General features: G+C 41.1%; 1 protein-coding gene across 5 annotated transcripts; it reads left to right on the forward strand.

Annotated features, from left to right (window-relative positions):
- The first annotated feature begins 1,150 nt into the window (after positions 1 to 1,150).
- On the forward strand, positions 1,151 to 14,276 carry oga (O-GlcNAcase). 5 transcript variants are annotated; one of them, XM_085428192.1, is made up of 19 exons: positions 1,152 to 1,670; positions 2,100 to 2,151; positions 2,244 to 2,341; positions 2,467 to 2,597; positions 2,695 to 2,866; positions 2,964 to 3,062; positions 3,164 to 3,448; positions 4,100 to 4,258; positions 4,363 to 4,553; positions 4,786 to 5,061; positions 5,150 to 5,353; positions 5,831 to 6,005; positions 7,443 to 7,496; positions 8,890 to 8,975; positions 10,094 to 10,198; positions 10,995 to 11,086; positions 11,167 to 11,359; positions 11,456 to 11,615; positions 11,895 to 14,276. In XM_085428192.1, exons 1-19 carry the CDS (start codon positions 1,505 to 1,507, stop codon positions 12,029 to 12,031), a joined length of 2,835 nt encoding a protein of 944 aa, XP_085284318.1. In that variant the 5' UTR covers positions 1,152 to 1,504; the 3' UTR covers positions 12,032 to 14,276. The 5 variants fall into 5 exon arrangements, with proteins under 5 accessions (XP_085284322.1, XP_085284318.1, XP_085284319.1 ...); XM_085428193.1 differs by having other exon boundaries at positions 4,786 to 5,046; XM_085428195.1 differs by lacking the exon at positions 7,443 to 7,496 and having other exon boundaries at positions 4,786 to 5,046.
- The last annotated feature ends 439 nt before the right edge of the window (positions 14,277 to 14,715 follow it).

Genomic DNA, 14,715 nt, shown 5'->3' on the forward strand with positions numbered 1-14,715 from the left:
TTTAACTACTGCAGAGACTCCACCCATCCTACATCCACCTGTTTGACCACTGCCCTCAGGGAGATGCTACAGGTCCAGCCAAACCAGGACTAACACACACTAACACACTGTTCCAGTTTTTTTCCACAAGCCATCAGCTGTACTGAACACGCACATCAGCACCTCTCACACATAAACACCACCACCACACAACACAAGTGCAATACCTCAAAGCAACCTTGCACATCTGTATAAAGCTTTAATATGTGTATAGTTGGCATTTTTAGATTTGTTTATTGTTAGCTACTTGTTTGTTTTATTGCTATTTATTATAAATGCTGATAGGAGAGGGATCTTGATATAACAGCTACCCACTATTTTAATCATTTGTTATATTCCTTTTGATACTCTTTTTTTTTTTTTTTTTACTCTTTATGCAATTCTTTCATTAACTTTTCTTAGCTAGCATCAATGACTGTGTAAAAAACATGTACAAATCTATTCAGGGCCATTGAATTTATTTTTTTGTCCTGACTAGTTGACCTAATCTTTGGACTCACCCCCTGGATATTGTGAAAACTCGCAACCCTGTTTTGTAGTCATTGTAGTAAAGCACGCTGTGTACTGTGGAAAAGTATAACTGGATTATCTTGACGATTTGGAACAAAGCATGCGCATTTTGCTGACACAGATCATAAACAGATGAGCAGCACCTCCCCTGTTTGAAAGTGGTGTTGGAGCTTAGCTGCATTCCTAATATGGGCTGGAATTTAAAGATATTACACAGCCGGCGAGATGTTCAACGCAGTCGACCAACAGAGCGAATAATTGCCACCCTCTTGTGTATTTGATAAATACGTGCACACTTTGTATCCCCGCTCATTGATAAATGAGAGAGATTGATGATGTTGTGGGTAATCACGCATAAACCAATCTGTTATTTAGCTTCATTATTGCTACATATCTGACTACTATTAAGTGTATTGAGTAAAAAAAACGGATGTCGTTATAATTTTGATGTACATTTTGCCCACAACTAGTTACAAAGGAGGCTAATCCTATCATGCCGTGAACTGAGGTGTAGGCTATATCTTTAACTGTGTAAAATCTTTGCGGTGTTTTGTCACGTACATCTAGTTGTGACTGGTTTGAACTGGTTTCGTGAGCATGCGCACTTGGTGTAAACAGGAAGAAACGACGTAAAGTAGGTCAAATCCACCCATAAAGAAGAGAAAATGCACGGACAGCCACGAGCGAGTGTTTGGTTTTTGTTTACATATTAGCCAAACTAAATGATGATTTGTATCACCTGATAGTAATTTATATCACAGCTTGTAAAACCAGTCAGGGTCTTTGTTTCGAAAACTCGATAGATTCCTTGCGTTAGCTAACATTAGGCTCAGAGTGACGCGGTTTATTTCCACCAGGTTTGCCTGGCAGCATTCGCCTGCTAACCTACATTTGAAAATATTCCCTGGGTTCGTCGCAAATTTCGTGACTTTTGTATCGAGCGAAACGTCGAAAAATGGTTCAAAAAGAAAATACGTTAGAGACTCCTCAAGTGGATGGTGAGCCGAGCCCCAGCCCAGTCTCCGGAGAGCCTTGTGCAGAGGTCCCTGGCCCGGTGGAAGAGACTGTGATCGGAGTCGAAACGACGGGCCTCAGAAAATTTATAAGCGGAGTCGTGGAAGGTAATGTTGCAGAAAGATTATGTATGTAGTTTGGTATCGTCACATATATAAATAATAAATTTGTATCTTAAAATGCAAATATGCTGGTTAATAAAAAAAATTACCCTTTAAAATTTCATAGGCTTACGTGTATATACAACACGATCTAGTTAATCGCATACAATCAGAAGCTAGGCGTCGAAATGCTGCAGTAATTCCGCTGTCTGTCTGTACATGATGAACACAGTGCTACACTTCATGAATTTAAAAGGGACGTCTTTATTTGGGCACATTCCTGAGTAATTCAGAAGATCAGTATTAAGCAGATTCAAGCACGTCGGCACCAAGGGGCAAACTGTCGAAGCGACTAAGCAGCTCGCTGTGCATGCAGGAAACGCACATTAGGACTGCAGGGTGCGTGGAAACTGAATGTCGTGTTTTCTAACGCAGGCTTTTATGGGCGGCCATGGACAATGGAACAGAGGAAAGAGCTGTTCAGGAGGTACTGTGGATCATTTAAGACTGCATGTTGACAGCATTATAGCAGGGTAACTCGGATTGTTTTAATGAGTCTGAAAAAAATGATTTTCACAGGCAGCAGAAATGGGGACTGAATACATACCTTTACGCACCCAAAGATGACTGCAAACACAGAATGTTCTGGAGGGAGCTGTATTCAGTGGAGGAAGCAGGTGATTACCAAGAATGTCGTTGGGGAGACGGGGGAATGATTGTATGATACTTTTAAAGTGAGCCAATTGCATATTAATTATAAATGCACAATAATTTACACTTTTGTCTTTCTCCTGTCTCCTAGAGCAACTCATGACTTTAATCGGTGCTGCTAATGAGCATGGGATAGAGTTCATCTATGCCATTTCCCCTGGATTAGATATTACCTTCTCCAACCAAAAAGAGGTTTCTGCACTCAAGAGGAAACTTGATCAGGTATTGCAGCATTTTTATGAAGAACACATTGAAATCCTTCTTGATGGATATCTACAGCAGTTTTCTGTATTTTACTATGTCATTTCTTCCCTTTCAGGTTTCACACTTTGGCTGCAAGTCCTTTGCCTTACTTTTTGATGATATTGACCACAACATGTGCCCTGCTGATAAAGAAGTGTTCAGTTCTTTTGCACACGCTCAGGTTTCTATCACTAATGAAATCTACCAATATCTTGGCGAGCCTGAAACCTTCCTCTTCTGTCCCACAGGTAACTTGTTTTCCTTGTTTTTTGTACCTGCCTTATTTGCTCATTTTGTGTGTGTTTGCGCTACTTGCTCACTTATTTTTCTCACCGTCAAATTCAGAGTACTGTGGAACATTTTGCTACCCAAGTGTCCCTCAGTCCCCTTACCTCCACACAGTAGGGGAGAAGCTCCTGCCTGACATTGATGTGCTATGGACAGGCAAGTCTAACAGTTTTCCTTGAAATTGCAAACCTATTCATACATGTCTATGTTGAAGACTTAAAAAGAATAATTATTTGGATATGTTGACTTTTCTGTAGGCCCCAAAGTGGTTTCCAAAGACATCACAGTGGAGTCTATTGAAGAGGTGTCAAAAATCCTGAGAAGAGCCCCAGTAATCTGGGACAATATTCATGCCAATGATTATGACCAGAAGAGACTTTTCTTGGGTCCCTACAAGGGCCGCTCCACAGAGCTCATCCCCAGACTGAAGGGAGTCCTCACCAATCCAAACTGCGAGTTTGAATCCAACTTTGTAGCAATCCACACTTTGGCCACCTGGTACAAGTCTAATATGAACGGTGTGCGCAAGGATGTGGTCATGAGTAAGCAACAGAGACTTCTTTCTTTTGTTTGTTTAGTTATTCTGCAAATTTCAAAGCATACCACAGACAGAAAAGATCCAGCTTGAAATGAGTGGGTAAAATGTACTTCATTAAGCAATAAGGAAGGAGGGGAAAAATGAAGATCAGTATCAAATAATTTTATCAAAACCCTTTATGCCTTTGAGGCAAAGGGGTAATTTAACAAAAATAAAACACACAGGGTTTTGAAAATTTGGGTGGGGGTGTACTTATAGTTAGCTGGGGAAATGTAACACCCGATGTAAGGTTTATCGAAACTAGGAAAACATTTCCGCAGTCTGGTTTTAATATACTATACATCTATTTAAGCTAAGTAATGCTTATACAAGCGCACATGGAGTGAAAAGAATCCTGAGCATTGGATTTCTTAAACGCCTTTCATTAAGTTTAGGCCTCAGCTCCTCATATCAAAGTCTGAAGTCATGGGTAGGTACACAATCTTTAGTTACAAGGATTTTAAAGTTTCCAAAAGTGTCATTATCAGTATAATGCTTATTTTGTGTTGATGCAGTATACTCTCAGTATGAAGTTACTGTCATCTTGCACTGAAATCCAGATTATTAATGGATGTACTTCTCTGTTTTTTCTCTCCCCACCTTGCCCCTTTACCAGCTGATGGTGAGGACAGCACCGTTTCTATCCAGATTAAGTTGGAGAATGAAGGCAGTGATGAAGAACTTGAGACAGACATGCTCTATAGCCCACAACTTGCTCTAAAACTGGCTCTCACAGAATGGCTTGGGGAGTTTGGTGTGCCTCACCAATACAACAGTAAGTTTAATCTCCATTAATTTTTTTTGTTAATAGAGTTTTTAGCAGCATCACCTGAAATGCCTAAAAACCATACCGTATGCACTGACACTCTGTTCTCACAGGCCGGCAGGTGCCTCAGAGTGGTGCCAAAGGCACGGGCATAGATGTGTCATCCATGACTGCTCCCTCTCTTTGCTCCTCAACAACGGTCACAACTGTGTTCCAGCAGCCCATCATGTCTCCAGCAATGCCTGCTCTGTGCCTGGATCCAATCTCACTTCCTTTGGCAAAAAGACCTCAGGAGGAAGAGGAGGTGGAGTTTGCATTATGACACAGTTGTAGCACTTGTGTGACCTTAACTCAATTGCTAAAAGTACTTGTTTTCTGTTCATGCAGCTCATCACCCAGTAAAATAACCATTGGGTCATTGATTAAAGGGCTAATAATGAAAGTAATTGTCCTCTCTTTATAGTCTGGTACAATCCAGACAGAGGATTGTACCAGACTATCTACAGGTACTTTAACTTTTTACTGGGCATGTGCAGGTGGAGGTGGAAAAGAAGGATTCAGATGAGGAGCCCATGGAGATGGTGGTTGAGAAGCAAGATGAGGCAGAGCCAGAAGCCGAAGTCGACCCAGAAGAGAAGCATGCAGGTCCTATTTTAGCTGACAAGATGGCCGAGGACCTCAAACCTATGGATACAGACAAAGAGAGTCTGGCAGAGTCCAAATCTCCTGAGGAGTCAATTCAAGAGGACTCTGGTAATGATATCGCCCCTATGCAGACAGATGATCAGCTCAAACAGGTGCTGCAAACATTAGTGAGTCATTTCTCCTTTATATCTGCATTTGAAGGCAAAAACCAAATTAAAATGCTTGCAAAGTCTCATTGCTGATTTGGGTCCACAGGAAGTGTTTGTACCAGGGCCCAACGAAAAGGCACTGTTCACAGCAGAGCCTCTTACCCTGGAGGACCTGTGCTTGCTGGCAGAGCTCTTTTATCTGCCTTACGAACATGGACCCAAGGCCATGCAAATGTTAAAGGAGTTCAACTGGCTAAGAGCCAACAGCAGCGTCGTTAGTGTCAACTGCAAGAGGAGAGAATCTGAAAAGGTGGGTGATTTTACTGAAACACGCACATGGAGTGTGTTCAGAGAAGGAGGTCCATTAGATGGCTAGTCTGTTATTAACTAACCATGCTGTTCATGGTGCAGAAAACAAAATGGTGGCTGTGTAGTACCCATACTGCCCATTGGGTGGTGTGGTTATGACGGCAAATGGTGTGCTTGGACTACAGTTTAGTGCTGTGCTTTTTGTGTAAACTATGGCTTCCCTTTCTATGCAGCTTGTTTTGCTTTTAGTTACATATTCACACGTCACAGTGGAAAAGTACAGTTGTAAATAATTTCAACACTCATGGCCTATTGGGACACTTGTATATGATATGTCATAAGTGACATGAGTGGGGTTTTTTTTTGTTTTTTTTGGGGGGGGGGGGGGGGTTTCTTCCTGCTACCACAACTCTTAAGTGGTTTAATGCTTGCGTTTTCCACCAGTATTTATCTTTTTCAAACATTGTGTTGAACACAGGTGACCGAATGGCAGTCACGGGCAGAAAAGTTTGAGGAGATGTGCTGCTCAGTCATCCAGATGTTCACACGGCTATCTAATACAGCTAACCGCACCATCCTGTATGACCTCTACTCTTACCTCTGGGACATCAAGAGCATCATTTCTATGGTCAAGTCTTTTGTCCAGTGGCTCGGTATGTATAAAGGGAACCACGGGGTCCTTATTCTTAGAGAGCAGTAGTTTAGCGTAGAGTCCATTCAAGTGTTGTAATCCTTTACCATTCTCAGGAACACAGTTGCATACAAATTACTAAAGCACATCATTTTAAAAAAAAAAAAAAAAAAAATGAAAGAACAAACAGTGTAATGATGGCTCATTTAGCTGCATGGTTTCCATTCTAGACCTGGACTATGTTATTTTTAAGAATGATATGAGACAACAATCTGAATAACAGTAATATTTCTAATCTTCTGCATCAGTTAATGTAGGATTAGTTTTTGGCAAATATCCCCAGCTGAAATTGGTAGCAGGTTATTTGATTAGTTTAGAAATGGGTTAGGTCAAATGCATCACATTTAAATGGATATAAATCTATTAATTGCGCTTTAATTTGTTGATTTTTTTCTTCTTTTTTCTAATCTGACTGAATGCTGCTTGCACTGCTGCTGTGCTCCCTTTTTATTCCACAACAATTTGCTCCATGTTTGTCTAAACTGAGTATCTGTGGAGAAAATGTCCCAGCAGGGTTACTGCTGCTTGCTGTGTATCCAGTAACATCACTGCTGCGTTCCCACACAGACACTTGCTTCCATTTCTCCGTCTGTGGGGATGGGCACAGGGGAAATCCCAACCCCCCCTCCCTTCCTCCATGCCCTAGCGCGCACGCGAGCTTGGAGAGCAAGTTGACTGACTCACTGTGGAAGGCCATTCTGGTGCATAAACAAGGAATCAGAAATATCTAAATTGTCCTTAATATGAATCGCATGCATATATTACAAGAAGGTTGTTGGATTTTTAAGCTACTGAATCATGTGCTCACTCTGTATCAGAGGAGAATGCATCACATTGTAAAAGAGGATATTCTTTCTTTCCCTCCCACTTTCATCTCTCTCTTAAATTAGTCTTTCAGGTGATGTCCTGTGATACAGCATGAGTGACATGGAGTCTTCTCATGACATCTCCATCTTTTCATGGAGTGTTTGTTTGTTAGTCTGAAGCACCAGCATGGCCTGTAGGTTACTCCCTGTAACCCAGTTTCATTCACAGGTTTCTGTCCTGTCTGGCTATATGGTAAAGCTGAGGTCTCTGGCCCACAGTACACAGCAGGCAGCATACCCACACTGGCAAATCCACATTAAAAGTCCACACTGCCGGCTTGATGCTTCAGTAAATGGTCTTAAACGCTCAAGCCTCACCAAAGAAGTTAAAGCCCCATAAATATAGTTACCTGCATGAAGTTCCCAAATATTGACTTCTGCTTTTGCTATCAGCATTCATTTCATCAGTCCCCATATTTTCCCCCCTAGTGGAAGCTGTGCAGCCGGCACTTAGTCACAACCTCCCTGGTTATTGCATTGAGAACACTTACTAATAACTATTTTCTACTGTTTTCTCCCTTCACTATGTACAGATGGAAGAATCCACAGTACAAGTTTCTACTGCTATTGGATCGACAGTGGCCGATGTATGCATATGCAGGCGTTGTCTCTTATGTTCATGTATCAAATTGATCTTTGTAGTTTTATTTTAAAGCTAAAAATTTAAAAGTAAAGGAAAGATTTGGAGGAAAGCAAGCTGCCCTCTGGATGAAGTCACATTTTGCGCAGCGATTTTAAAGTCTGAATACTAAGTGTTAACTCCCAAATTTCTCTTTGGCAGCATCTCTCTAACTTGTTTTTTTGTTTCTGTCAGTAGGCCTGTAGAATTGGCTCAGACCAGCCAGATGCACTCACTCAAGGGACCTTACACTTGGTTTTATTTATATTTAATATGTAATATTTGAGTGGACTCACCCTAAAAAAAAAAAGGGGGGGGGGGGGGGGGCAGAAAGACAAAAGAACAAATGTTCCATGTTATTCTGCATAAATGTCACAGTGCTGGATCGGTGCCGTTGCACTACATAATCGGCTAGTCTTTTGCGGTACCCTTTGTGGTTTTTAATCTGGATATCCAGGTTCCCAGTTCCTTCCTGTGGCTGCATCTGTATGCTGTGTTGTCAGTTCATCAAGGGAAATGTTTTAGGTATCAGGGAGAGATTTACATGTAAAGCACTGTTAGGTGTCCTGCACGCGCGCTGCATTTGTCTGGTCACATGACAGGGCTTCTTGTCAACCAGGGGTTGGTTTTTATTAGCAACTTGAATCAGAAGCTTGCTCATTTGTCTTTATATTGATTGGGTTTTAATAATAAGCTGAGAGGTCCTTTAAGTCTGGAAATGCTGATCATGCTGCCTCTCGTCTTCCTGGTTTTTAATGACTTGTGCTACCCCCCCCCCCCCCCCGTCATGTGACAAGGCAGATAAAATGAGAATGTGACTTCACACAAGGTGCTAATATCAGTGGGGTGACGGCAGCTAAAGCTTACTTTGGTAGCCCATAGACGGATTTTATTTTTTTTATCCCCCCCGCCCTTCCCCCCCCCCCCCTCTGTATTGGTCATGAAGTCTGTCAGCTTCTCAAATGAGAATTACCCTCCTGAAACACTGAAAATGAAAGACCTGCATCAAATAACTTGCCACGTGGACACCATGTCACATGGAGCTTTTGGGTAACGTTTTGCATTTACAAAGGTGCAGAGCAGTTTTTTGTAAAAGTAATGTGCATCTTGCACCAGATTCCTTCTAGCATATATAAGCTTTAGATGCTTGAGCCCCATTTGATTGTAAAATATATTCTCTACATATAATTCCAAATTGGGTCCTTTTTTTTAATGTTTTAATGATTAAAAAAAATAAAAATTCATAAATATTTTGCTATTAGATATATGACCCCCTTCATTCTCATCTCCCCACTCCCTTCATCTGTATCAGAGAGCCCCATCCTGTGGTAACAATGTCCGCTTGGCTCTGCTCCTAACAGGGTGTCGTAGTCAGTCCTCAGCACAGTTCCTTAGAGGAGACCAAGAGCCATGGGCCTTTAGGGGAGGTCTAGCAGGAGAGTTCCAGGTATCTAATGCACCGAATTTACAGCAATCAAATGGAGAAAAAAAAAAAAAAAGAGAGAGAGAGAAAAAAGAGTGCTGTGAGCAAAGGCGACGATGGTATTATGTGCATAGGTATGAAGGGGTTTGGTCTGTCAAAGGTGAGCTGATTGCAGTGAGTTATGCTCACGACATCCAGGCTCCATCCCCTCCACTTGATCTCCAAATATGTTTGTGCCCTGGCATTACTTTGGGATATTGGCAATATCTGTGAGGGGAGTGGGTGACCTGAATTCCATGCTGGGAGGGGAAAAAGACAAACAAACTTAAAGCCAGTGTTTGGCGTGGCATCTTCTGATTGTGTTGCTGCTTCTGATCAATTTTGGTTTCTTTCAGCAACTGCTGAAGGAGATGCTGCTTTTCCCTGGCGCATGCAGCGCAAGCGAGTATGGTTAGGTTTTATTTTCATGACATATCATTTCTTTGCAGGAAAGCACAGCGCTCAAAGCCAGCCCTTTGCGAGCGCACGCGCAAGCATCGCAGCGCCAGCGAGAACGCAAGCATGTACGCGATGAGAGAATTCCATGATTAAACACATCAGTCCAGTCTAAAGTGGTGTTTCCAGCCCAGACTCCCAATGGCAACCAAAATGCTGTTGAGTGACTCAGTTGGCAATCATTTAATTCCCCGTTTTGGTTTTTTGTTGCTTGGAGTTCTCTCGGTCTTTCTGCGCTAGCATCATTATTTTTCTCAACAGGAGGGTCCTGCGCAGCGAAGTATTGCGATGCCTTACAAAAGGGAAAGGAGCATCTCCTTCAGCCAGTAAAACCTTAGTCAGACCAAAACGCGAGCCTTTTTTTTTCTTTTTGTTATGTTTGCAAATGTCTGTTTGTAGTTGGTGCTGTGTTTCTTTAGCGAAAATGAGAAAGAAGTGAGGTTTGCTCTTGTTGTCCACTGTCAGGTCAACAAGGAACAACAGTTTATATACTCAAGTTGTCTTCAGACTCCAAAGCACTTTTCTGTCTTTAGTTCCTTTTGGGTTGATAGTGGTTCAACTTGGCAAACACACAGTGAGGCAGTCAGCCAGACTAGCACGACACCTTTTCCCTGTGAAACTGACCCTCCTTATTTTGATATCCACAGCGATTGTTGCCAATAGATGGGGCAAACGATCTTTTCTACCAACCTCCACCTTCATTGCCATCCTCAAAAATCTATACCATAAGGCCGTACTTTCCCAAAGATGAGGTGAGATACTTGTTGTTTTTGTTTGTTTTGTTTTTTTTTTAGTTAAGCCACACTCCTGTAGTCCTTTTTATAACAGTTGTCAAGCACGGCAAAATTGTCTTGTCTTGAAGGAATTTCTTTAGCTTTGGCACGTTTACTTGTTAATTGATTAGGTTTGCTCATTAAATGTCACAAAACAGTTTGTCACCAGACCTCAGATATTTGTATAAGTATCCTGTCGTCTTCCCCTCATTTCACATAAGTGACAAAATGATGAAGCTGCAACATGTCTGTCTTGGACATCCACATGTTTTGTATGAAACTGATTTACTTCTGGAAAATCCCTTCTAACTAATATGTGACCATATTTTGTATTTCGTCACTTATTTAGTTCCTCTGAGTCTTTATTACATTATCTAGCAAAAAAAAACCCCACCCTATAAGCAGTTTTTGCCAGGCCTTCAGCACTTTTTCAAATTTTGATGACCATGAAGCTGCGTATTGCCGACATGCGTTGAACACATTAAAACAAATGAAACAAAAAATGAGACTGTAACATTGCATTCACAGGGGATGTTTAAATTTAAAAATAAAATAAAAAAATGTGGGATTTATTATAAATAATGGATTTTTGTCTTTATATTGATTGTAGTGAAAAGCTACAAAAGTCTGGACCAATATTAATGTAAACTGCAAGCTGAGTAATTCGCAGAATCCATATAACTTATGAGTCACTTATTCAAGTAGAGTTAAAGTTGCTAAACTTGGTGTGAACGCAACGGTTTCATTAACAGCTGTTATCGGTCTCATTATGCAGACTGCAGTCTATAAAATATGTAAAGAGATGTACTGTGAAGGCACGGAGGATGTACCATTCTCTGATGACGATCCTGACCTCATAGGAGACAGGTAAGAAAAGGCACATGCATTTGTTTGCAGTCCACACATTTCCCCATTCCCCTTATTAAGGCTTTAATCTGTGTTCACAGGTTAGTAGGAGGTCTCCTGACACTCAGTTCGGACTATGGGTTTGTGTTGGAGGATGATGAAGGGATCTGTGGTTATGCTCTCGGCACCGTAGATGTTAAACCCTTTATCAAGAAATGCAAGTTGAGCTGGATTCCCTTCATGCAAGAGAAATACCACAAACCTGACTGTGATAAGGACCTCACAGAGGCTGAGGTATGCTTATAATCCATTTCTTTCTATCGTAATATTGAGCGTTATGATTGTGCGTCCTTTTATTAAGATTACTAAAGCACTCTTTCATTATTGTAGAAGATGATACTGAGTTTCCATGAAGAGGAGGAGGGTCTGCCGGACTCTTTCCTCTCCAACTTTCCCTCTCTCATCAAGGTTGACGTTCACGCCAAAGTCACTGACCCCAGTGTGGCCAAAAGCATGATGGGCTGTCTGTTATCTTCTCTTAAGGCCAACGGTAGGTAGCAGCCAATCGTGTCTTTAGCCCCCTGCCTCATAACCACTCCATAGAAGTATTGATTCATTAAGTTTATTTTTCAAGTTTTAGTAAAGTGGAAAACAAAGGTTCACTTATCTACATGTAATGTGTGCATGAGGCCAAAGTCCAAAACGACAAGATTAGAAGCCTAGATGACTGTTTTTTATCATAAAGGCTTCTTTACCCCTTTTAGATTTACTGTAAATAAACCAAGGGTAGTGAACTTTGGTTCTCTTTTCTGTGTCCTTTCTCTCTCAGGATCCCACGGCTCGTTCTGTAAGGTTCGACAGACTGATAAGCGAATGTTGGACTTCTATAGTAAGCTGGGATGCTTTGAAGTGGCCAAAATGGAGGGCTTTCCTAAAGACGTCATCATTATGGGCCGTAGCCTTTGAAGAAACATCCTGCAACAATGACGGACAGAGCGAGTTGACATAGTTTAAACGTGTTTGCTACCTTCATGAGAAAACTTTCATGGTGATTTTTATATCACGTTACCAATCTGGGCTCTTTTTAGGATTTGTGTGGAAGCACAGCGGATGCCTGTGCCCCCCCCCCCCCCTTAGATGTTTTGGCTCTACTGGATTCAGCACGTCGAAGGCCAAGGAGTGATCTGTAATCTCTTTCACTCAGTAACACATAAGTGGAACCCCTTCTCTGATCCCACTATTCCTTCCTAGGAGGAAGGAAGAGATGACTCCTTGAGACCTTCTTAACCCACCTCCCCCCCTTTTTTTTCTTTTCTTTTTTTTTTTTAAATCCAGTGGCCATTACATGAATTTTACCCGCATGCCTGAAATCGGCATCTGTATCTGAAGGCTGAGCTGTGAAATGAGGGTAGCCCGCATCTAGTGTCGTAACTACCGCTACATCCTGCTTTCCCAGATGTGACATGGAGAAATGGTATAGTCGTTGGCTTAGGTGAAACATCTTTATGCAGGATGTGAAGTGCTGTTTGAGAGTTTGCCTTTAGTTTTCACATCGTGGTATTTTCGGTCGCTCCACCACATACTTGGAGATGGATGCCTTTTTAGGTAGTGTGTTTCTGACAAAATTGATCTGAAGCACCGTGTGTGTGTGTACACATGAAGGGTGAACAGTTGTAGCTTTTTAAGGTTTTGCCAAGCCCTGAATTAAATTGTTGCCACAGGCCAACAAAGCAAACGTCAAAGAGGTCCTTTTGAATTTCTGTTCTAGTAGTAGACATTTGGAAAGCAATAAAAGCTTTCATGTGTTCATTAACATGTTTTTCAGCCATTGCCTTTTTGTTCCTTGCCTTATCATTTTAGCTTATAATTTCAAACACAGCTAAAGATGGCACGTTGACCTTGTTGTTTTTCAAATTCCAGAGATGTAGCCTCACACTCACAGTAAAGCGTCTTGGTTTTTGCTCTACCAGATCCATAACGCAAGCACAGAAACCCTTCAGTAAACTAAGCTGACTAAAAAGCTGATATTGTACCATTTTTAGTTAAGTTAAATTCTATGTTTATCTAATATTGTTGAAATGTTTGTCTTTCTAACTTTGCGTAGTTAAAATGTCAAATTTACCACAGTTTGTTTCGTTCCTGTTTGAAAGCACGAATGTTTAAATCGACACTTCCTGAGAGTAGTACACCACGGGACCAAAATGTGTTAGGCTTTTTGCGTTGCTTTGTTTTTTTGTTTTATTGTTTTCTTTTTGGTTGAAATGATGAAGAATCCGAAATCTTCTGTTCCTCCACTAATATGAAACTGCTCATTTCACCAGACCTGATGGGCAAATTCACTCATGTCATCCCTTAATGCTTTGTTTCAGCGTTGCATACCAGTAAATGTATTTTCAGCTGCGTTTCAGCGAGGCGCTCTTGGGATCACTGAGGTTGTTGAATCCTGTCACCAAATGTGAAAATGGCAATGGTTTCAACACTGTTTAGTTCAGTTGACGTGGTTTGGAGCCGAAATTCATACCCTTCCTCCCTCACAAGCTCTTCATTGAATGTGTTTTTAAGTCAAAGCTATAATTTGCTTTTATGAATTTTTTTTTTTTTTCTTTTAAAAAGCACTGTCACTCATAGGAGTGTTTAACCGGTTAACTGAGGATCTGTGGTTGTTACTCAGTAGCTGCCTGCCAATGTGATGTTTTGAAACTGTGCATGAGTTGTAATGGATTTGTTGTGGCAGATGCTGGGGAAAAAAAAAAAAACTCATCTTCATGCTACATAGAGGAAGAAGCATGCCACTCAACCCTATGAATATAATACTGTTGTTCTCGGAGAGTCTGTAAACTCTGTCGATCATAAAGTGTTGTTTTGTTTTCTATATTGAAACTGATGCTGGTTTAGTTAATCTCTTGTCCTGTACAGCCGTTTTACCTGTCAGCCAGGTGTGAAACTCGCCCACGGGATCTGCTATCTGTCTGCTGAAACAGCAGTATAATTTTCACACTTGTCTTAAATGGTTCATTTTGCAGTTTGCTGATGCTTGAGCTTTCTCCTCTGCCAACTAGATTTGATTAATACTTGGCTGTGAAAGAGAAAGGGCTCCAGTGGTAGATTTTCAGTTAAGGGGTGGGGGGGATCATTAAAGTGAGTTTTCCATTGTAAAGTTTGTATGTAAAGTATATAAAATGGAAAAACTAATAAACGATAAGTGACTGTTGCTTTGTCCTGTGCGCCACTATTTATCTAGAAATATTTTTTAATACCTGTCTGCAGTGAAAGATTTCATGTAAGGTTTTTAGAAGTAAAGGGAAAGTAATATCTTTACATAAAGGAATATTGACCTGTTCAGATGGGTCGAAGTGACCTTTGGTTTAATGTCCTTGTTAAAAGAATCTTTATTGCAAACAATTATGTAATAATCAACAGCCAGTGGTTAGGTACACCTGTTCAACTAGTCATTAAGGCAAATATCTAATCGGCCAATCACATGGCAGCAACTCAGTGCCTTTAGGCATGTAGACATGGTCAACATACCTGCTCAAAATCAAACCAAGCATCAGAATGGAGCTAAAAGGTGGTTTTTTTTTTTTTTTTTTTTAAAGTACTTGAAATGTGCAATCTGTGATGCCAGACAGGCTGGACTGAGTATTCAGAAG

The sequence above is a fragment of the Rhamphochromis longiceps genome, linkage group LG13 (genome assembly GCF_057381845.1).
Source record: "Rhamphochromis longiceps isolate RC_006_pf linkage group LG13, R_longiceps_female_GT1.1, whole genome shotgun sequence".
Classification (NCBI taxonomy): domain Eukaryota; kingdom Metazoa; phylum Chordata; class Actinopteri; order Cichliformes; family Cichlidae; genus Rhamphochromis; species Rhamphochromis longiceps.